At 51.5% G+C, this 22,521-nt stretch overlaps 1 protein-coding gene across 1 annotated transcript in view; it reads right to left on the bottom strand.

Annotated features, from left to right (window-relative positions):
• ITGA11 (integrin subunit alpha 11) overlaps positions 1-21,237 on the bottom strand; it is a 127,574-nt gene extending 106,337 nt beyond the window's left edge. Inside the window, exon 1 of the mRNA XM_022579891.3 lies at positions 20,914-21,237. Coding sequence (XP_022435599.1) covers positions 20,914-20,965 — 52 coding nt within the window. The 5' untranslated portion in view covers positions 20,966-21,237. The remainder of the gene's footprint in view (positions 1-20,913) is intronic.
• Between the last annotated feature and the right edge of the window lie 1,284 nt (positions 21,238-22,521).

Here is a 22,521-nt window from a genome sequence, read left to right as displayed (position 1 = left end):
GTGGGGAGGGGTAATGACAGGTGGCAATGATTTCTCCCCACTGGAGTCCAGAGAGAGGGGTGGGTTTAGGGGAGGGAGGTGCCTTCAGTCTGAAGGGCCAGCTCTTTCCCCAGACTGGACAGAGAGAGAAGGCAGAGGGAATTGGAGAGTGACTTCCATGGAAAGGCATCGTCCCTCCCCACGGAATGAGCACAGCACTTGTTTCTTAGGGGAATCTCAGGGAAGTGATCTCATCTGGGAGCCAGAGCATCCCTGGTCCACACCCACTGCTGCTTCTGGCCACGAGCGGCTCTGAGCTTGCCAGCGGCTGTGGCGTGGATTTCTGTGGCCACATGTCCACCTTCCAGGGAAGAAGAACCCAAATCAATATGTACTTTGATGTCCCCTGAACGTTAAATGTGTGAAAAAGAACACGTAAGAATCAGAAAGCTTCCTCGTGTGTGAGATGAGGCGGGGGACCACCGTGGCTGGAGAGTTCTGGGTCCCACTAGAGCCGAGTCTGGAGGAAGCCCTCACGTGTGCACAGAGGTGTCAGCTGGGAGAGAGCTCGCATAGTCACCTCATCAGGTCCCTACAGGCAGCCTCTTAACAAGCAGTCCACACAACAGGAGTGCTGGCTGCCCCCCTCCCCTCCAAGGTTTTGCTCTCAGTTCCCTACCCCCGAATGCCTTCTCATATTGTCAGCCCCACCCTGCACCTGCCTGTCAGGGGGCCCAGGGCATGTCCCACTCACCCTTTCCATCTACCCACCCTGTGCCCTTCCCTGACTGTCCTGCCTCCTGAGCCAACCCTCCCCACCTGGGGCGGAGAATCCAGGGGACGGAACCACGCCATGGACTGCACCTGCATCCCCTTGGGGCCTAGAGTTGCAAACATTAGGGGAAGCAATGGACAAATATGAAGTCAACACACACAAAGGGTGGGCTTGGGGCCTCTTTCCCCAATGGGAAACGGAGGCTAAGGAAGGTTACCTGCTGGGACCCAGTCTTCTAGCTGGTGGGACACATGTAGAGTGGGGATCAAGCCCTCCCCAGTCCCTGGGCAGGGTTCTTGTTCCACTCCTTCCCCGAATCTCCCAGCGGGATTCAGCTGCCACTCCCAGAGCACCTACCAAGTGCCAGGATGGGCCAGGTGCCTTAGAAGAGTATTTCATTTAATTCTAACAAGTGATTTGGGATTTCTTCCCCATTGAACAGGTGAGGAAACTAAAGGTCCAAGACTGACTTGCCTGGGGCCCAGGTGCTGGTGCCGAGGTCTCATCCTGTCTGCTTCCCAGGCTACACATCTTTTAGTGCTTTTGAGCATACTCATCAAAGCTGGCTGTGTCTGTGAGAGGGCAGGCAGGGCAGCTGAGAGCTCTCCTTGGTGGGGTCGGATAAGACCCCCTACTCACACCTGAAAATGACACCCTTCCAGCTGGACCAGTGATAGCCCTCTCTGAGAAGCTTTCATTTGAGTTGAAGCATTGAAGACCCTATGCTAACCTTACCTTTGGTGCCAAAAGGGAGGCTACTTTAACCAAGCTGAGGGGGTTCTGTCCCTCCTCACCTCTGCTCCCTGCACAGTGTCTGCAATACAACAGGCTCTCAACAAAGTGGACAGAACAAACTCATGAATGAACAAGTGAATGAACGACCATGGACAAGCTTATCAAATCAACTCAATATTCATCTGAGTAGAACATGAGCAGATGGGACACAGGGCAGCCCTCCCTTTACCCTCGGCCCTCTATCAATTCACCCTCTGCACCCCAGCCAGGCTCCACGGTGCCCTCATGATACATGCTGGGTGCTGACAGTCCCCGCCTCTTCCCTGGCCTGCCAACATCTCTCCCCTACTTGAGCATCCTTGTCTCATCAAAAACCGGTTCTGGTGTCCTATTTTGTGCTAGATAAACACATGCTTGCTAATGTGCGACTTATCACGACATGCTTCAACTCTCCAAAGCGTGTGCAGCCCTACAGAAGGAAGAATCCTCTAAATCAGAAACCATTAGACACAGGCTGGGCAGCCTCCTGCAGTGGAGAGGGCCCCATCTCCAAGATCTGTGGTGGAGACCAAACGCTTGCAGGGGCAGGTGGATGTGGACTGAAATAGAGACACTGCGTAAGCATCCAGAGGGGGGAGATGGAAAGACAGCAAGTGCTGGTGAGAGCAAAAATCTGCCCTTTTTATTATTTTTTAAAGAAATCAGGAGTTTGCCAATATGCTGTTTAAGCAGATGTCAGGTTCATGGAAAACAGGCCTAAAAATTGAAAAGGGAAACACCAGGCTGAAATTTACTGTAATTAACATTATTTTCACTCCCAGCCTTGGACAGCCATCCCAGGGATCACCTCCCTCAGGAATAACGCGTGGATCACCTCCGTCAGGAACAAGACGGATGTCTTGGTGATGAAAGCCAGTGTATTTTCTGCCTTACATCATTTTTCTTTCTCTCTAGGTAGAGACATTGATCAAAATGGAGCTCTTTCTTTAAGCTTTCAGGAGCTACCATGATGGATTTTAAAACACACCAACAGTGATATTATGAATCTGTGTTGTAAGTTCATTTAAAGTGCAATGAAGTCTTGATTAACAAACACACACACATACACACACACCCAAGCTGCGTGGAAAAACTGGAGTCAAGAGATGTGACCCCAGCATCCACTTTAGGATCTGAGTATTTGGGGCCTTGGGCTGCTGCCTTCCTCCACTCACCTCAAATTGGCCCAGGCTCCCAAGAAGCCCCAGCCATACCCCAGCCCAGTCCTGCCTTCTGAGTCCCACAATCAATGTCCAGCTGCCCACAGAACATTTTCACTTGGATGTCTTCTAGCATCCCTCACTTCACATGACCAAAGAGGTGCCCTAGATTTTCCCTTCCACACTGGTTTTTCCCCAAAGTCTCCCCATCGATGCACTTGGCAGTACCACCCTGATTGCTCAAGTCAGAAGCTTGGAGGTCCTTCCTCAGGATTTTCTGTCACTTCCCATCAGCAAACCGTGCAGGTTCTACCCTCTCCATCCCTCTCAAGTGCGTCCACTCTTCTCTCTTTCCTCTGACATCACCCAGCCCAAGTCATTCTCATCCTTTTCTGCCTGGACTTTGGCAAGAGCCTTCTAACTGGTCCCTCAATTCTAATTTTGCTCAGCTGCAAGCTATGCTCTTCACAGCAGCCGCAGTGATCTTTTAAAAATGCCAATCAGATCCTGGAACTTTCCTGCTTCAAACCCTCCAGGTTCCTCGCATTGCATGTAGGGTAGATTCCAGACCCTTCCTCAGGGCCCACCAGGCCCTGCAGGATCAGTCTGCTCCTGTGCCATGAACTTCACCACTTCCTGCTTCCAGCCACACTGCCTTCCTCTTTGCTCCTCAAACCAAGCTCTTTCAAGGTCTTTCCCTTTGTGTGGAACAGTCTCCCCCCAATCTTTGCTCAGGCAGCTCCTTCTCCACCTCCAGTTTTAATGTCACAGCCTGGGAGAAATCTTCCCTGACCATGCTATGGAGAATCCATTCCTCTCCCTCAAAGCATCTTCTTTGTTTCTTTTACAGTTAAACATAATAACAGATGGCTACAAGAGCTATTTGCTTATTCTCCCACTAGAGTTTAAGTTCTACAAGGGAAGGAACGAGTGGTGTGCTGGTCCCTGCTCACAAGAGACAACTGTGTGCAATCTTCCCATCTAGTGATGCCTGTTGGTCACTTAAAGCTGACCATGGTGGGAGGATTTACACCACAGTAACTGGCAAATGGCTACAAAGAAGGACTCTCTCCACCCCATTCCAAGAGCCAGAATCGGTTGTTAACCATTTACCAGCACTCCACTGGAAGGGACTGTATCTTTATTCTCAGGATCTAGAACAATGCCTAGCACACAAAAGAGGCTCAATATGCACCTACTGACATATAAGACAATATGAGACCAAAAAGAGAGAGAAAGAATAGAAATATTCAGGCCTCCAAGAACCTCACTAACCTCACACACTAACCTGCTAACAAGGAGTAGACAGGGAATGTGATACTCAGAGCCTCAGGGAGGGAGGGAACTCAGAGCACTGAATTTGGCTTCAGAAGCCCTAGTTTTAATCCCAGCACAGCTTCTAACTTGTTTTACGACTTTGGACCAATTTCTTCTTCTTTCTGGCCCTCAGTTTCTTTATCTGTTAAAAGCACACACTGGACTAAATGCTGTATCTCTAAGTCCCTGTGTTGGATTTAATGAAGCCCATTTATGTACTCGGTTACCAATTTCTGTACCCCCCACTCCCAGGTCACTGCACTTCACTACACAACTGTAGAGGGGGCTGTTTACATTGTAGTTGACTGAGTTATGCAGTGCGCAGCCTGCACAGCTGTACGTGGCGGCCCTGCCCACTCTGTTCCTGGCCATTGGCCATTTCTAGGGGAGACGAATTAGACAGTGAGTCCCTCCCTTTCCTGACATACTAACCAGTTCAAAGAGCTCAGACAGTTTGGTTTTGGTTTTCCACCTCCTAAGATGTCTCCTGCTTGTCATGAGTGTGTGGATCAAGAGCCCTGGGCATCTGGGGTTAGCCCCAGCCCAGGGGGTGTTTGGACAAAGTAAGAAAAAGACAAAGTTCAGGATATGCAATTTGTGGCAAGGCTTTCCCTTGAAGAAGAGGAAGTAGGGCAGTGAGGACCCAGAGAACTGCTGGGCCTGTCTGTCCCTGGTCTTTGAATGCAAACTAAAAAAAGGAATTGCGAGGGCCCATCCCTTCCAAGCCTGCAGGGCCCGCCCTACAGTGGATACACCCTACCCATTTGAAAAGTTCTCCCTCTGCACAGAGCTCAACATAGATCCACCAGAACACAAGCTAAGCTGGATGCTATTAGTTAGGCTTGGTGCGGATGGAGGAGGCTGGGGAGTGGAAGTGCTTTGGTTCTCTGAGGGTTATGCAGAACCCTTTGGTTTTTGGTACATGTCAGTTACTCATGCTTTCAAAACTATCCCAAATGTTCACTCCCACTTTTAGGTCCTTAGGAGAGTTAAGGGCTCATGATTCCCTCTGCCTTTGCTAGAAAACAAAGTCCTGCCTTGTGAGGTGGTGGGCCAATTGTCACTGGAGGGATGCAAGCCAAGGAGAGCTACTTATCTGGGATGTTCAGGTTCCACGTTCCCCCCCAGGCAGACATGACGCTGAGGCCTCTCAAGAGGCCTCTGAAGCCCAGGAATCCTCATGAACCTGTGGATGATGAAGGGCCAACCGTGCACTGGGTCCACCCATGCTCTAGATGAAGTTGTTTTAAAATAGAATTCCTGTGTAAACTGGTGCAGTCACTATGGAAAACAGTGTGGAGGTTCCTCAAAAAACTAAAAATATCGAGTTGCCATATGACCCAGCAATCCCACTCCTGGGTATATATCCAGACAAAACTATGATTCAAAAAGATACATGCACCCCTACGTTCACAGGAGCACTGTTCACAATAACCAAGACATGAAAGCAGCCTAAATGTCCATCGACAGATGAATAGATAAAGAAGATGTGGTACATATATACAATGGAGTACCACTCAGCCATAAAAGAGAATGAAATAATGCCATTTGCAGCACCATGGATGGACCTAGAGATTATCACACTAAGTGAAATAAGTCAGAAAGAGAAAGACAAATATCTGATATCACTTATATATGGAATCTAAAATATGACACAAATGAACTTATCTACGAAACAGAAACAGACTCACAGACATAGAGAACAGACTTATGGTCGTCAAGGGGGAGGGGGGGTTGGGGGAGGGATGGATCGGGAGTTTAGGATTAGCAGATGCAAACTATTATACATAGAGTGGATAAACAACAAGGTCCTACTCTAGAGCACAGGGAACTATATTCAATATCCTGTGATAAAGCATAATAGAAAAGAATATGAAAAACAATGTATACATATGTGTAACTGAATCACTTTGCTGTACAGCAGAAATTAACACAACACTGCAAATCAACTACGCTTCAATAAAATAAATTTAAAATAAAATAAAATAGAACTCCTGTTGTCAACTTCTTTCTTGTGTTACACGTGGCTTTATACCCAGAGTCAAGGTTCTGGCTCAGGAAATGTTCACAGAAGCATGGAAGCACAGCCGCTGAAGACCTTTTAGAAACATGAAGGCCAAATATTTATTTTAGAAGGGACTGAATGGACATCTCAAGAGGGCACATGGCTCACTTAAGTTTAGAATTGGAGCCTGAACTTGACCCAGAGGTCCTCATCCACAGTCTAGGGCTTTTTCATTACCCTAGGCTTGGAGGGTCCAGTTAGTGAGAGAGGTAATCCAGTCCCAGGCTTTGGTTTCCACTTCTGCTCCATTCAGGGTTGGCCCAGATTGGTCCATCTGGGCTAAGCCATGGCTGATTTCAAACAGCCTTTCCTATAGAATCAGGAAGAGGCAGGGTAGGTCTAATATTCAGTTAGCCGTGAACTCCTCCATGTGAATTAGTCCGCAGCTGCTTTACTGCCCAGCAGGCTGATCGGAGTCAAGGTTTAAAGAAGAGGGGCGCGGGCTGGCAGGAACTGCCTGAGGCAGTGTCAAGACCCTAAGAGTCGGAGGTAGGGCAGGATGGTGGGACGCTATACAGGGGAGGAGAAGGTAAGAGGGAAGGTAGTGAACAGTGCCCACTGCCCGAGGGACAGGCAGCCTTGTGGAGAGGGGGGGTGGAGCTGATAAGATGATAGCCGATGAAATGCAGCTGATGTGATAGAGAAGCTCACAGAAATATGATCATCACTTTGACAGTGATCCAGGAGGGCTTCTTGGAAGAGGAGGCCTTTCTGGAGGTGCTAGGGCCCAGAGAAAGCAGCAACCTCCTCTCCACTTTAACCTACCTCCTCTAAGGACATTTGTTACTGAGAGGATTGGGGGTTTCCTCTTCTTTCAAGGAGACAACAGACTTATTTGGACTGCCCTCCCCAGTGGTTCCTTGCTCTCCCCCTAACACATCCCTCCCTGCCCCCTTCCCAACTCCAGGCCAGTGCAATGCTCAGCAAAGCTTTGATCTGGGGCTTTTGGCCTCTGCTTCCACATAAAAGCCCCCTCCGCCCTCATGAGTGGGGCACCCTGGGCAGACCCCTCTTCCCTGGCCCGTCTCCATCAGCAGTGGGCACCAGTCCAGTGGGGCCACTGCCAAGCCAAACAGCACTGCAGAAACACTAAGGGACCTGGCTACCAGGTGGTGGGAAAGTGCCCTCCTGGGCCTCACCCTGGGGTGGGCTGAGCACGACAGAAAATGGCCACACCTGCCAACTTCTCTGGATTCTTCCTGGTGTGTGCCAAGGGGATACTAGCCCTGGAGGGGGCCTTGACTAAACCTCCAAGAAGACAGAGCCAGGGCAGCTGAGAAATCATGCCACAGATGAATGGAGTCTAGGTGTGTCTCGTCAAAACGTCCCCCAGGCAAACCTGAGCCCCGTCGCACTTCAGTTCTGGATGAGTAGGGACTAGGGGTCACCTGTCCTTGCTGAGGGCCGCACAGGGTGACCTAGTGTCTCCTAGGGCATAGTGGGTGAGAAGAGTTTACGTGGGACAAGGGTGAACATTAAAACTTGACAACTCATGTTTAATGGATATTAAAAAATTACAAGCAAATCAAAACTTAGGTTTCACAGCAATTATTGCTTACGATGAAGGTAAGTGAAAAGACTGAGTTGATTTAAAGTCAGTTGAATGAAAATTATTAAGTGAAAGTACTCCAGATGTTACACAGATATGGCCAGAGCTGTGTGAGCAGTACAGGGAAAGCAGGAAAGAAGGTGGGCTTTGGAGATGATCAAACCTGAATTTGGAGTCTGAATCTCATTTTTATCAGCAGCTGCAAGACCTCAGTCAAGTCACATGACCTCTGGGAATTGCAGTTTCTGGAGTCAGACCCCCTGGGTTCCAATCCCAGGCTGTGATTTTATGACCCTGGTGACCTTGGGTAAGTTACTTAACCACATGCATCAGTTTCCTCATGTCTAAAATGGGGGAGATAACAGCACCCCTCTTTTAGGATTATTGAGAAGACGAGTGCTCAGAACAAAGTCTGGGGCTTCCCTGGTGGTGCAGTGGTTAAGAAACCGCCTGCCAATGCAGGGGACACGGGTTCCAGCCCTGGTCCGGGAAGATCCCACATGCCGCGGAGCAACTAAGTCTGTATGCCACAACTACTGAGCCTGTGCTCTAGAGCCTGTGAGCCACAATTACTGAGCCCACGTGCCACAACTACTGAAGCCCGCGCGCCTAGAGCCTGTGCTCTGCAAAAAAGAGAAGCCACCGCAATGAGAAGCCCGCTCACTGCAACTAGAGAAAGCCCGCACACAGCAACAAAGACCCAACGCAGCCAAAAATAAATAGATAAATAAATTTATTTAAAAAAAAAAAAGGGGGCTTCCCTGGTGGCGCAGTGGTTGAGAGTCCGCCTGCCGATGCAGGGGACACGGGTTCGTGCCCCGGTCCGGGAAGATCCCACATGCTGCGGAGCAGCTGGGGCCGTGAGCCATGGCTGCTGAGCCTGCGCGTCGGGAGCCTGTGCTCTGCAACGGGAGAGGCCACAACAGTGAGAGGCCCGCGTACCGCAAAAAAAAAAAAAAAAAAAAGAACAAAGCCTGATTCATGGAAGCCCGCAATGACTGTTAGCAAGTAGTACACATTTATTGAGCACGTCATCCCTGCCAGACATGTTGTTTGGTAATCAGTATTATTTCTATTTATTCATACTAATCCTACAAGGTAGGCGTTATAATTCCCATTATACATTCTAAAGAGAGGATGTGAGCTGCCCAAGGTCACACACTTAGTAAGTGCCAGGGCTGGTATTCAAACCTCAAGTCAGTGGTTACATGCCCCAAATATGAACCTCACTGGGCTCAGACTCAGTCTCCCCACATGTACAATGGGTTTATTGTCATCTCACCAGTCACCAGGGCAGAATCTGGTCTGGTGGTTCCCAGGGATTGGACCATAACCTGGTCCACTATTGGGGTCTGCTGTTCAGCCCCTGCCATCTTCTCTGGGCACTCCCAGCTCCTTCTGGGGTACCGGAGGACACATCCACATTCTGCGGTCCATGGAGGATGTCTGAATCACTACCCTTCTGTGGGAAACGAGGCATTTTAAACTTCTGCTCCACCCCGCTGTTCCCTGGGAAGTCCATTACATACCTAGGTTTTTTCTGTGTAAAAACAAGGTCTATCCCATGTCTCTTTGTGTCCTCTCTGAGTCACAGTAAATAACACTGAACAGCATGGGGCCAGCTGGGCTGGCCTGGGCTGCCTGCTCTGAACACTTGGCCCCTTTCAAGGCCCTTCTCCCTTCAAGATCCCCTCCTCCGCCTCAGCAGCCCGCCAGCAACTACCACCACACTCTTGTCTGGAAAGAAAGGCTTTACTAACCAATGGCCTGTGAAGTGTCAGGACTGAACGCCTAGGGGACTGGTATCCTAAGACAGGTGACTGGGGAGAGGGTGATACTTATCTCAAAGGGGATTAACTAATGGGATTTCAGGCTGCTGCAGGCTGGGGGGAGGTCTTCATTGATTCATTCATTCCACAACTACTTATTACTTGCCTCCTCTGGCTGGGCACTGCTCTGGACCCTGGGATACACACGTAAAACAACATATAGAAATTCTTGCTCTCATGATGACACTCCGTTGGAGGAGACAGACAATAAACAAGGTGAATAAAGAAAATCGGTAATAATGCTCGCTAGTGAGAAATACCCCAGCGGGACTAAAGCAGGCACGGGGGTTTATATAAGGGGGTGCATGCAGGGGAGGCTGACATTTTAGTTAGGGGTGCAGGAAAGGCCTCCATGAGAGGCGGGTGTTGGAGTTAAGGCCTGAAGGAAGCGAGAGAGGCTCTTTGGTGAAGAGCATCCAGGCAGAAGGAATAGCAAGTGCGAAGCCCAAGGCGCCAGGTATGTTTGAAGAACATTCCGGAAACTGTGTGGGCGGAGCCGAAGCAGCAAGTGGGGGAGGAGTAGAGGATGAGGTGGAAAAGGCAGGGGAATCAGATCACACAAGCCTCTCACCCAGAGAAGAAGGGGAGCCCCGGAGAGTTCGTGGCAGAGGGATAGGACATGATCCCATCCACATTCAAGCAGCATCCCTCTGGCTACTGGGTGCAGGAGCTCAAGGGACAGGGCAGATGCAGGGAGACCAGTTGGTTGCCACAAGCCATGGGAGCCTTTCTGGGCACCCCCAGAGCAGCCCCCAGACCCCTGCCTGTCTCCTGGTCCTAGTCCTCCGGGCTGAGCAGAGGTGGGAAGACGGATGGCAGATCAGAGCTTTCACAGCAAGGATCATGGGGACCAGTGCAACTTACAGACTGGGGGTGGGGGGAGGGGCTAGTTTTAAGATGTGCTCAAATGCAGAGATGCACACGGAAGAGAGAGGAAAGAGCAGGGACCATCTCGGTGACCATTTTGACATATTCCGGACAACCGGAGGGGCCTCTTGCCAAGCCTGCCAGCATGTCTGCCCCTGGCTGGCCTCACCGTCAGCAGCAAGCACATTCCACAGTTGATGTTTGGCTTGTGGTCTGGCCTGGCCTTCTCGTTGGTTTCTTCTGCTCTGAAAGGCTTTTAAAATCAGAATCTGGGTTCTCTTTAAGTTTGGGGCATGAATCACTGCTTCTGGGCCTGGAAAGGGGATAGAGGGACAGGAGGGCCCATGCCATGGGTTCTCCCTCTCTCTCAGGCCCGCGTGCCACTAAGCATGTATACGTGACAGGCTCCCAGTCAAAACATTCCAAGTCAGACTCGCTTCCAAGCTCCCAGCCAACATTTCCACCTGCCCAAGAGCCCCGCAAAGTCGACATGTCCAGGATCCACTCAACTTCCTGGTCCTTAACACCCCCCTCCTCCATATTCTCTCCTTTTCCTTCCCTGGTGACCAAGGATGTTCCATTCTGCCCCCCACAGGTTCCCTCTTCCTCTCTCCTCTCACCACCTTTACATCAGGCTCTGGCATCCTCCTGCCTGGGTTGCTGCAGTAGCCATCTGAGCAATCCACTTGCTTCTAGTTGTTGTCCTGTCACATTCAACCTACACCCATATCCCCCACCGCCCCGCCAAGGGGCGTCTCAAAACATACATTAGAACATGCTCTACCCTCCCTCAAAAACTTTCAGTGGCTCCCATCTGCTATATCCAAATGCCTTAGTTGGCATTCAGTCCTCTCTCGGTGGCCTCAGCCCATGTTCCATTCTTGCAGTTCTGCACATACTCCAGCATCCTGCCAACCAAACATCAGGCTCTTCCCCAGATATATTCTCTGCTCTTCTTGCAGTTACAAATCATCTCTTTTTCACCTCTCAAATTCCAGAGTCTTTTATCTGTAGCTCTCTTACAGCTTTTATTACTTCCTCCCTTGTATTAGTTATTTTATTTTATTTTATTTTTTTTGGCTGCATTGGGTCTTCGTTGTTGCGTGCAGGCTTTCTCTAGCTGCGGCGAGCGGGGGCTATTGTTCGTTGCGGTGTGCGGGCTTCTTATTGCGGTGGCTTCTCTTGTTGTGGAGCACAGGCTCTAGGTGCACGGGCTTCAGTAGGTGTGGCACGTGGGCTCAGTAGTTGTGGCTCATGGGCTCTAGAGTGCAGGCTCAGTAGTTGTGGCACACGGGCTTAGTTGCTCCGCGGCATGTGGGATCTTCCCGGCCCAGGGCTCGAACCCGTGTCCCCTGCATTGGCAGGCGGATTCTCAACCACTGCGCCACCAGGGAAGCCCTGTATTAGTTATTTATCCAAAGATCTCTCTCCTACTAGACCATAAACTCTTTGAAGGACAGGACTTATCTCTTAACTTTTATCCCTCAGAGCCCCTAGCACAGCACCTAATACAGGCCACGGTGTTGGGACCTCTTGGCGGTGCATCTGCAAAGAAACATAAGACATCTATCTTGCCCTTAAATATCTTTCTGTTGACTTAGACAGTTCTTACATTCATTCAACACATATTTGAGCAGTACTACATCTGGCACTGTGGGAGAGCTGGCAATACAGAGACTGATAGGAGATGTGGTCCCTGCTCCAGTCCAGTGGGCAAAGCTGTCCAGGCTATTATAATATCGTGTTGTGTATGGGGTATAACACTGTAAGAAGTATAGGCATCTTGAGATCACAAAAGTAACTGATCCAAGGTCTGACTAAGTCAGGTGAGGCTTTCAGGAGGAAGACCTGAAGAATAAGTGAGAGACAGCCAGCAGAAAGGAGGGGGTCGAATGCGATATAGGGAACAATGTGAGTGAAGGACAGAGACAGCTGGTGCGTTTGAGACACTAAGAAGCTCAGTTTAGTGGAGCTGCCACAGGGGTGTAGACGTGCCCATGCACATGGTGCTGCTAGAGGGGAGTCCTGAGTGCAGGCTATTCAAGGTCTGGTGAGCTCTATTGAAAAGGCTGGACTCAACCTAAGGCAATAGGGAGCCACTGAGGATTTTAAGCAGGGGAAGTGACTACACACTCAGTTTGTGTTTTAGCCTCACTTTGTCTGCTATAGAGGAAGGTCTGGGTGGATGGGGGCAGGAGGGAGTTTGGGCCTCAGGCTGGTCCCAGGGGCTTCCTGCTCTGCCTCCCCCAGGCAAGCCTGTCCTCTTTTTCCTGATGGAGCATCCCTTCCCCACCCCACCTGGGCTTCTCTTTGACAGTTCCCATCCTGAGTCAGGTGCTTCCTTCACCTGAAGACTCACAACTGCTTCAGTGGGGCCCAGAATCGCAGGGTTGGAATGACCCTGATCGGCTCTGTTTAACCCCTGCTGGACACCTCCTACCGTGCCAGTCCATCTGTCTGTGAGCAGTTCTGACCAGGATCCTCAGCCAAACTGGTGTCCCCATAGCCTCTCTTTGGCTTTCCTCTGTCCCACTTGGGGCCACACAGTGATCAATAGCTTATGGCCTTGTGGGGGACACAGACAAGGTCACTAAATGAATAACCCTCCAAATACCAACTCCCATCTCAAATTCCCCCTTGTGCCTCAGCCTCTCAAACTCTGATTCCACGCTGTGTCTCCAGCCCAGCCTGGCTATGAATCCTGTGAAACTGCAGGCTGGAGAGGTGGGCTGGAAAACTGGGAAGCAGGACAATTGGTTACATCTTGGTTTCACCACTGACTGTTTGTGACCCTGAGAAAGTCATTTCCCTTCCCTGGACAGTGTTTTCTCTTCTGCTCGACTGGGGATTGGGTTTAGATGACACCGATGAGTCTCAGCCTTGGCTGCCCATTAGAATTACTGGGGAACTTTAAAAAAATGCCAAGGCTGGGCTTCCCTGGTGGCGCAGTGGTTGGGAGTCCGCCTGCCGATGCGGGGGACGCGGGTTCGTGCACTGGTCTGGGAGGATCCCACATGCTGCGGAGCGGCTGGGCCCGTGAGCCATGGCCGCTGAGCCTGTGCGTCCGGAGCCTGTGCTCCGCAACGGGAGAGGCCACAGCAGTGAGAGGCCCTCGTACCGCAAAAAAAAAAAAAAAAAAAATGCCAAGGCCAGGCTCCATCATGGAGAGTGATGGTGTGCTCTGGTGGGGTCAGTGAACGGTTTTGTTTTACACCATCATTCTCTTGTTCACCCATGAATGAGGACCACTGGACTTGCTGATTGTCTGCAGACCAAGAGGGGAGGCTGAAGTGGGCAGGTAAAAAACCCGAGAAGTGACCTCCTATTTAGAAGGATTAGCCCAGCAGGACCACGGCAGCACCAATACCCGTGGCTGTGGAAAGGCCAGAATTTCAAGTTTTGGCTTCTTGCTTTCACCAAGAGGGCTACTCCAGAGGCCAGCATCAAATGCTTGAAGGTCCCCCCGAAAGGTTCTCAAAGGGGTCTTGAGGCAGTAACTGGAGACAGAAGCATCTTCTGAATTCCATGGCTTAAAAATCATTCCACAGCCCTGGCTGTGTGCCTTCAGAACTGCTCTATGGGCACCCCTGCATCTACGGACACCAGCACTTTGCATGGGCCCTGCAGCCCATGTGTGATCTGTGCCTTCCTGCCCTCACAGAGGCTGAGCCTTATCTGATTTGGAATTTCCAGAACCTGGAGATGCCTGGGGTTTAGTGGGTGCTCAGTACATACTGGCCAAATGGATGAGCCACACAGTTTCTTCATGTGTCAAGAGGGATCCTGGCGCCTTCCTTGCCAACTCACAAGCCTGCAGGGAGAACTCTGTGAGCAGTTGCTCAGCCCCACACTCAGAAGGGCCCCTGCTTGGTTTAATGCTCTGCCGTGGCCACCTTGAAATTCTTAATAGTCTTTAAACAAGGAGCCCTGTATTTTCATTTCACACTGGGCCCCACAGATTATGTAGCTGACCCTGCATATGTGGTAAGTGGTGGGAATAAACTCAGAGAAGAGCTCTGTCTACATACTATTTATGGGACTTTATGGTTGCCACCAGTCACCAAATACGAGAGGCTATGAGCTCCAGGAAAAGAGCAATTCCAGTAGAAGGAGAGGAGATGGACCTCACTTTGTGGTCTTCTTCCTGGCAGTAGGAGAAAGCAGTAGTCTGAGGGCCTGGGGATGGGCGAGACAGAAAGGACAGATGGTGGAGACTGCAGACACTCCCAGTGGTCTACAGAGAATGATTTCAATGATCTTGTCCTACCTGCCTGCCACAGATGTAGAAAATCTACCATTAGAACTTCATTCCTTTGGCCGAAGCACTGCTTGCTCCTTAAGTTCCTCTGACGAGTGTAGCAAACTAGGTTTCTAATCTCATCTTTGGCCAGAAGATCTGTCCCTGAATTCCTATGTGATCTTGGGGAAATCACAGGAAATCATTTAACTTTGAAAAGCCTCAGTTTCCCCCTCTATCTAATGGACATACCAGCCTCGACAGGACCTCTGACCTCACCTGGCCTATTTTGACTGACAGAACAAATACCCGGGAGCGCTCTTTGCAGACTGTTGGGAGCTGCATCCACTTACTCGTTTCATGGTTTTTCCATGGCCTTCTTGAGGCTCAGTCTGCAAAGAAACAGGTCCTGGAAATCTGCAGGGTCAGGATTCCTGTAGCCTGGCCCAGCTGGGTGATGCCGCTGGGGGAAGAAAGCTGTCAGCCCCAGCTACGGAGGCAGGAGCCCCTTCTCTGTGTCATCCTGTTTGGAATCCTGGAGCACACTGCTATAGCAACTTGCCTAACTCACCCCACATGCCACGTGGAAAAACCTCTGCCCGCTTTAGGGCAGCATCACCCAAGCCACAGACCGGCTTCTTCTATGTTACAGGATGCCGCCCATCATCCACAAGGGCCCAGGTAGAACCCATCTGATCGGCGATGGAGTAGTGGGGTAAGGGGCCGGACCAGGCCAGGCAGGTCCCTTGCCTCAACTTTTTGGTCTCACCTATTCCAGGTCCTGGTACCTGAAATTCCGTCATTAGCCCCTTGATCCTTTGGCTCAAGGCACAGCCCAGTTAAAATGCAAATCACTTCGAAGGACACATGAAGCTGTCATCACTCATCAGTGCTGTGCAGCATGAATTAACTCGTTAGGCCTGGAGCTCAGAGCAGGTTTTGATTAGGGGAAGCAGAGGCAGGGAAGGGAGGAGAGCAATGCCCAGCCCAGACCCTGAGGAGGGTTGGAGAGGCAGTCAGAGTGGCGCAGAATATTGGGACTTGGGGGCAGATGGTAGAGCCCCACTCGGCCCTAAGCAGGGAGGCAAGTGAGGGAAAGAGGCTCCCGTATTAAAAGGCAGGGCGTGAGGACCACTTCTCACCAAGCCAGCATCTTGAGTGGGAAATCGCTGTCTAGCTGAGTCTGAAGGAGAGAGCTGCTTCTCCTGGACCAGTGCCCATGTGAGGATGGCCATTTGCGTACAGATCTCATTTTCCCTGAAGACAGTATCTTCCAGCAAGGGCATCTTATTCATCTTTCTGTGCCCTCCTGAAGAGACATTATGCGTGGATTAAGGGCAAACACCAAACATCGCCTTTTACTCAGTCAGCATGACCCTGGATGAACCATTTAACTTCTCACGTGTAACCTGGTGATTGCTGTAGTGACTTCCATAGTGAGGCCTAGCTGAGATGTGAGAAAATGCTTGACGCAGTGCCTGGTATCAGGCACTGAGGGCTTACTGGGTGCCAGATGCTGTTCCAAACACTTGATATGAGTGAACCACGTAGAGATCATCTAAAGCACACATCAGCCTGTGAAGTCGTTATTCTACCCATTTTACAGATGAGGAAATGAGGCCCAGAGGGACTTATCCAGGGTCACCCAAGCAGAAAGGATTTGAATCCAGTTGGGCTCCCAGGCCACACACATAATGATCATCACTCCAGCTCAGTAAGCTCGAAGGTGGAGGAAGTTTGGGATAGAGGCGGTGGGGGTGGAGATGGGGGCATGTTTGACCACACTGACGTCTTCCTCCAGGAGGAATTTTATTCATCTCGTGAAGGTCATAAGTACAGAGTATGAAAACCCTTCATGGAATTTTGGGGGAGTTTATTTATTTTTGGCTTATGAGGTGACCGACTCCAGTCTCCTCCCCTTCTCCCCTGGCTGGTAACCTTCTGGGCTTTCAACTAAGAATTGGTACACTCAGGATTTACATGTTGGGGGATGGGGACCCTCCTTCCTGGACCACAGCTCTCTAGAGCAAGCACTCCACACTGAGGGCGTGTGGGTGACTTTGGAGCTCATAATCGTTTTGGGAAAATAGTTTCAAATGGCTATGAATTCCTGAGGGTAGCCCATGGTTCGGTGGTGTTCGGATAGGGGCATTAAGCTATGAGAGCCAGACGAGACACCGTTTTTGGAATGTGTTAGTGCATGTTTAAAGCTTGTTTTGTAGCTGACCCTCCCTGAGCCAGCCAGAGGCTGTCACTACCTGGGGAGGATTGTGATGGATCCTTTCTCTTTGCAACTGCAATAGAACAATGTAAGTAAGATCTGGAAGCCTATAGTGAGACAAGAATCTCCAAAGTCAGGCATTAAGGAGAGAAAAGAGGGCTTTTTAATTCTCCAAAAACTCCCTTCTATACAGCAAGAGCCAAGCTAGGCCAGCTAAGACCATAGTTCCGTCCTAAGCAATGAGGGGAGAGGATGGAAGGGAAGTCCCTGCTGCTGGAGGAAGCTGTCACTGCAGGAGGGGAGACAAAGAGGTTCACAGAGGGCAAAATGAAGGTGAGCTGCTGTCTGAGTTTCTCAAGGACCCACAGCCCTGTGGGTGGGCTGGGAACAATGAGGATGTCTAGCTGAGGGGATAGACATCCCATCTCTGGGGGATCCACTGCAGGGTAGAGATAGGGGCACAGTGAATAAGAAGAAAGAGGGTCATATTCCACTTTCATCTCATTAGGGTCCCCAGGGTCTGCCTGTGGAAGGGTCCAGAAGCTCCACGGCTGATGGTGGCTGAGAGGCTTGGCTGACAAGCTCCCAGCAGGGCGGGCACTGGGGAGGCAAAGTGACAAACTTTATCTCCTTCCCTGCTCTTCCCAAGCTGGAGAGCAGGAATTGGATCTTTTTAGTCTTTGCACACCTGTGGTGCCCAGTACTGTGCCTTTTCCATACAAGGTTTTTCTGCTGAATAAGACCCCCACCCACAAGGACACATAAGGGAGTGGTATGGTTCTTCTCCTCTCCAACGACACAAAACACTCATGCCAGGATCATACTGACTTCAAGACAGCCTCAATGGCAAAAAGAAAAACAAAAACAAAAAACCCTGAGTTCCCATTATGACCAAGATTTTGGGCCAGGCCTTTGGGAGAAGGGATTAGGAAAGTTTAGGTTTATTTACGAGTATGATGTATGAAGGTTACATCTCCGCATCCTTAGATCCCTTACTCAATGGCCAGTAATGAGCAATGATGATGATGACGATGGAGAAGAAAGACAAACTCCTAAATGCTCAATACGTGCCTGCAACTTTCCAAATACTTTATATACATCATAAATCTTTGGATACTCTTTAAGTTCTATTGTTATCATCCCCATTTTGCAGATGAGAAAACTGAGGCACAGAGCTGGTTAGTAACTTCCCAAGGAAACAGAGTCCCAATTAGCAGAGGCCAGACCCATCCCAGGCAGTGAAACCCCAGGGCCTTCACCCCCATGCTCTGTCTGATCTCCCTATGTGTCTTTATATCACCTGTCAGGTAACAAGTGCTCAGTAAAGACTGAGTTTTTTTTTTCTGCTTCCAAACTGGGAGGATTTCACTTTTATTTTATTTTTAAAAATTTTATTGAAGTATAGTTGATTTACAATGCGGTGTTTAATTTCTGCTGTGCAGCAAAGTGACTCAGTTATACATATATATATTCTTTTTCCTAATCACATGCATTACAATAGGCAAGTTCTGATCAATGGGTCTGTTCTCGCTGAACGTCAGCTATAAAAGTCTTTGGACCTGTCTACTTTTTTTCTGGCTTTCTTGATAGTTCTGCCCATCTCATCACCCTTCACAGCCTGCAGCAGAAGCTCTGGAAAGATCAAGGCTCTGAACTCATAATGGCCTTAATGAGGACTCCCCCACCAACATGGCCTGTGACAAGTCCCTGCCCAGCCAAACTGTGCCATCACCAGTAGGCAAGCTTCCTGATAATCCTCACATTGAACCCATCTGATGCACAGATGAGACATCAACATCAGTCCTACTCTGGAGCTGGGGGAATGGACCCAATGACCTCTGTGACCCTTCTAATCTCCAGAGTCACTACTGACCAGAGTCATCTTTGTGGTTTTCAAATATTCATCTTTTTGTTCTTTAACTACTGTAGTTCCAGGAAATAACACTCTAATGTACAAACAGTCCCACTTTAAGGTCTATCCACACTCTACACACTCCTTTAAGGCCCAGTCCAAATGCTATCTCCTCCTGCAGGAAGCCTTATTCAAGCGGAACTGAACTTCTCCTGTTCGAATTGCAGCCCTTAGCTTCTCTGTGCCATTCACTCCCCAGTGATTCTATTTAGCTTTCCCTGGTCTCACCTTGTTCTCAGCTACAGGCAGGGCCCTGACTGCATACATGCTTGGGCCCCACCCCCAGTTCCTTGCAGGCAGATGTTGTTCCAACACTGATTGATATGTTTAACGAATCCCATATTTCAAGAACTCAGACTGACCAGACATAACTCAGGAGTGGTTTTCTCCATATGAAGGGAACTCTGAGTCACAAATCCTGTCCCTGTCCTTCACTGCACGCCCTTACCCCCCTCCATCCCTGCTTTATCATTATCAACCACTGATTCAGCCCTACTGTGTACCAAGCCCTGTGTTAAGAACTTTTCTTACAGGGCCAGCCTGACTTAATCATGCCAACAGCTTTCTAGTCTCAGAATATCTATTTCCATTCACAGAGGAGGATACCTGTTGTAGAGATTGCATAACACGCCTAAGGCTGTACAGCTAGTGGGCAGCAAAGCCAGAATGGGAAGCCAGGTCTGATTTCAAAGCTTTTGCCCCTTGAGGTCTGGACTGTCTCTAGCCCCTAAAGCAGCCATTTCAACTCAAGTTCTGGTGGGGCCACATATCTGGGGTCACACAGGAGTGCATTCCCTTTTTCTATGGCTGGGTCTCCTAGTGATTTGAAGGCAGTTCCTAGAGTTCCCCCTCTTGCCTAAATGACCTAGAGAGGGCTTCACCACCTCCTCCGGCAGCCGGTTTCTAGATATATGCTGGCCTGGTCGCAGCTCTTCCCCCACTGTCCCCAACGCTCTCTCCTCCCCAACTTAAAGCATCAATGTTTGTTTTCAGTTGTGACTCTACGATCTGAACTGAACCCCACCAGCACAGCCCCTTTCAACTACAGGCCCTCCCAAAAGCTCCACTATAGACCGACGCTGGGTGCACTTGTTTGCTGTAGTACCCCGGGACTGGGTGAGTTTGCTTGGGCTGGAGGATCTCCACCTGTGCTCTTTGAGGGCGCCTCTCCCCCTGCCACCGCATCTGACTCCTACTACTGGCCCCAGCCCAGACCTGGAGCCCACGCAGAAGGGGAGGCTAGGCCCTTCGGCCAGTTTCCGAGGTGCTGGTCCCCGCCAGAGCACTCGGCCACGCCAAGGAGGGGACCCGCAAGCTTTCCCGATCCGTAGAACAGCGCCTCTGGCCGCCGCCACCAAGTGGCGGGTCGCGCCGGAACTCGGGGTGTGGGGACTCCCGGGCCGGATGCCCCAGTGAGGATGGCCCAGGGCTGGCCTCTCGCTCCGGGCCGCCCGCCCCGCCGGCCCGGAGTCCCCGCCGCGCCGCGACACCTGGAGTACATTAGACGGCGGCGCACATCTCAGCGATGGCGGAATCCGCCGCATTATTGAATGAGCGCACAGTTCTGAGCGCGGGCTGGGGGGCGATGCCCCGTCCCTATCTCGAGGGTCAGGTAATGTTTTCGGGGGCCCTGGACTGCCGAGCTGCTCTCCGCAGCCTTCCGCTAGGCCCGCGACGGCTCACCAGAGCCTGGGCGCCGACCGCCTCAAGGCTGCGCTCCGTTCCGGCCCGAGGGACCCTGGGCGGCTCTTGGCTCCCGGCTCTCCCCCAGCACCCCCCCTTCCCTGGGACCGCCGCAGCAGGCTCTCCACTCTTAGGGATGCTTTCTCCGGGCGCCCTGACCCCTTCCCTCGCTCAGGACGCGCGCCCTCGGCGCTCCCGGGACCACGAGTGACCCCCGCGGCGGCGCGGAAAGCTCGGCGGGGCGCTTGGAGGTAAGCAGGGCGCCCAGCGGGGCCACCAGCCCTCGGCGCTTTTCAACTCGAGTCTCTTCAACTCCACCAAAGTCCCGGCCTCTGGCCGCCTCCGCGCGCCTCCCTCTAGCGCGGAACTTGGCGGAGTCGCTCGACTGCAGCCAGTTCCCGGGGGACCCACGTCCCCGAGAGCCGCCGAGGTCGGACCCTGGGAGCGCACCGCGACCGGCTCCTGGCAGCTGTATCCCAGGCCTCGGCGGGTCAGGGAGGGGCTCCCGGAGGCGGGGGGGTGGGGGGGTATAAGGGGGCACGTACCTGGCCACAGGCTGAGGGCCCACGCCACCAGGAGGCCCCTGGTCAGGTCCATGGTCCGCGGCGCGGCGGCGGGGCGCGGTGCGGAGCAGCGGCAGGGGGCGGCGAGCCAGAGCGACAGCCTCCTCTGCGAGGCGCCCCGAGCCTGCACTGCGCGCGGCGCCCGGCTCCCTGACAGCCGCGGCTGCTTCAGAGGAAGTGGGAGGGCTCGAGCGGCGGGGAGGGGCGCCCGGACACCGCTGGGCTCTGGCTGCGGGCCAGTCGCGGCCCCTCTGCCACCTGGGCAGGCGGCGGGCTGCGGCCTCGACGCCTCTCCGGATCTCTCCTTCTGCCTCCACCCCACCTCTGCCTTAGGAGAAAATTCCAGAGAACCGCTCCTCACCAGTGCAGCGCCTGCCTCCACACCACCACTACCACCAAATTCAGAGTCTGTTCAGGAAGAGTGGCTTCTATTCTCATGTCCGAGAGGAAGGAGCTTCCGAGAGCTCAGAGGGGTACCTAAGGTGACTCAGGGACACGGGCCATGACTCGGGTCTCCCTTGGCCAAGGGGAGTGGATGTCTGTCCAGCTTCCATTCTGAGACAACCCCCTGCTCTCCTGCACCCTGGGGCTCGGAATGTAAAGGCCACAGTGCTTCTCCTGGCCCTGGAATAAATGCAGATCCCCCTTCCACCTCTACGCTGTCCACCCCCCACCCCTGAGGCATTCCAAAGCATCCAGGAGGACCCTGTGCCCACTGTTACCATAACAGTGAAGCTCTTCTTTGGAACCTAGCCACCTTCCTTCTCTGCGCTTCTAACCACTGACAATTAAATTCAATGCACATTTGTTGCATAAGCTTTAAATCAGGCCCTGGACCAAAACCCATGGGTGTGGAGGCTGGCCTTTCTAGCAAGGGAGACAGCTGAGGCAGAGGGTAGGATGGCCTGTGTGGTGAAAACTAGAGCAGAAGTCCCACATCACTTTCTCGGGAAAACCTTCCCTGAAGCCCCCCTCCCCAGCCCCGCATCCTTAGCAGGTCAGGTGCCCAGACACAAGCTCATCCTCTCCCCCACAACTCTCATTTTTTTCCCTTGTACTTACTCAAGAAGCTAGACATTAACTAGTGTATCATTTGATTAACTTTTCTCTCCTTGCCCAGACCGAAAACACCACTGGGGTAGAAATCTCTGGCTCACACTGAGCACTTAGCCCTCAACACCCCAGGAACATAGTAAGTGGGTGGATGGAGAGGTGGATGAGGGCAGGTGGTGTGTGGGTGCACAGAGTGGGGGAGGGATTGGAAGGTTTCCCAGAGGAGGGGACTGGGTTTTGAGAAGGCCCAGGTTCACGCAGGAATAGTAGTGGGCATTGTGCCTGGCTCCCCGATATCACTGTCCTCTTGCTAGCTACCCTGGTTTTTATTCTGGTATCCTCACCTCTCCCATTCAGCCACAGTCTTTGGAGGAAGCTGATTCTATCTCTGGGGTGTGTGTGTGTGTGTGTGTGTGTTTGCACGTGTGTTGGGGGAGGCATGTGGTTTAGGCTGAAATGAATCACTGTATTGCCATCCCCAGGCCATAGTTTAAGAAAGGGCAACATGACCAAGGAAGAAGTCTTTCTGGGAATAAG

The sequence above is a fragment of the Delphinapterus leucas genome, chromosome 2 (assembly GCF_059928025.1).
Source record: "Delphinapterus leucas isolate spDelLeu-1000000601 "Yukka" chromosome 2, BTC_Dleu_Yukka2, whole genome shotgun sequence".
NCBI lineage: Eukaryota > Metazoa > Chordata > Mammalia > Artiodactyla > Monodontidae > Delphinapterus > Delphinapterus leucas.
Note: the sequence above shows the minus strand (reverse complement) of the source record. Positions and strands in the feature narration are given on the sequence as shown.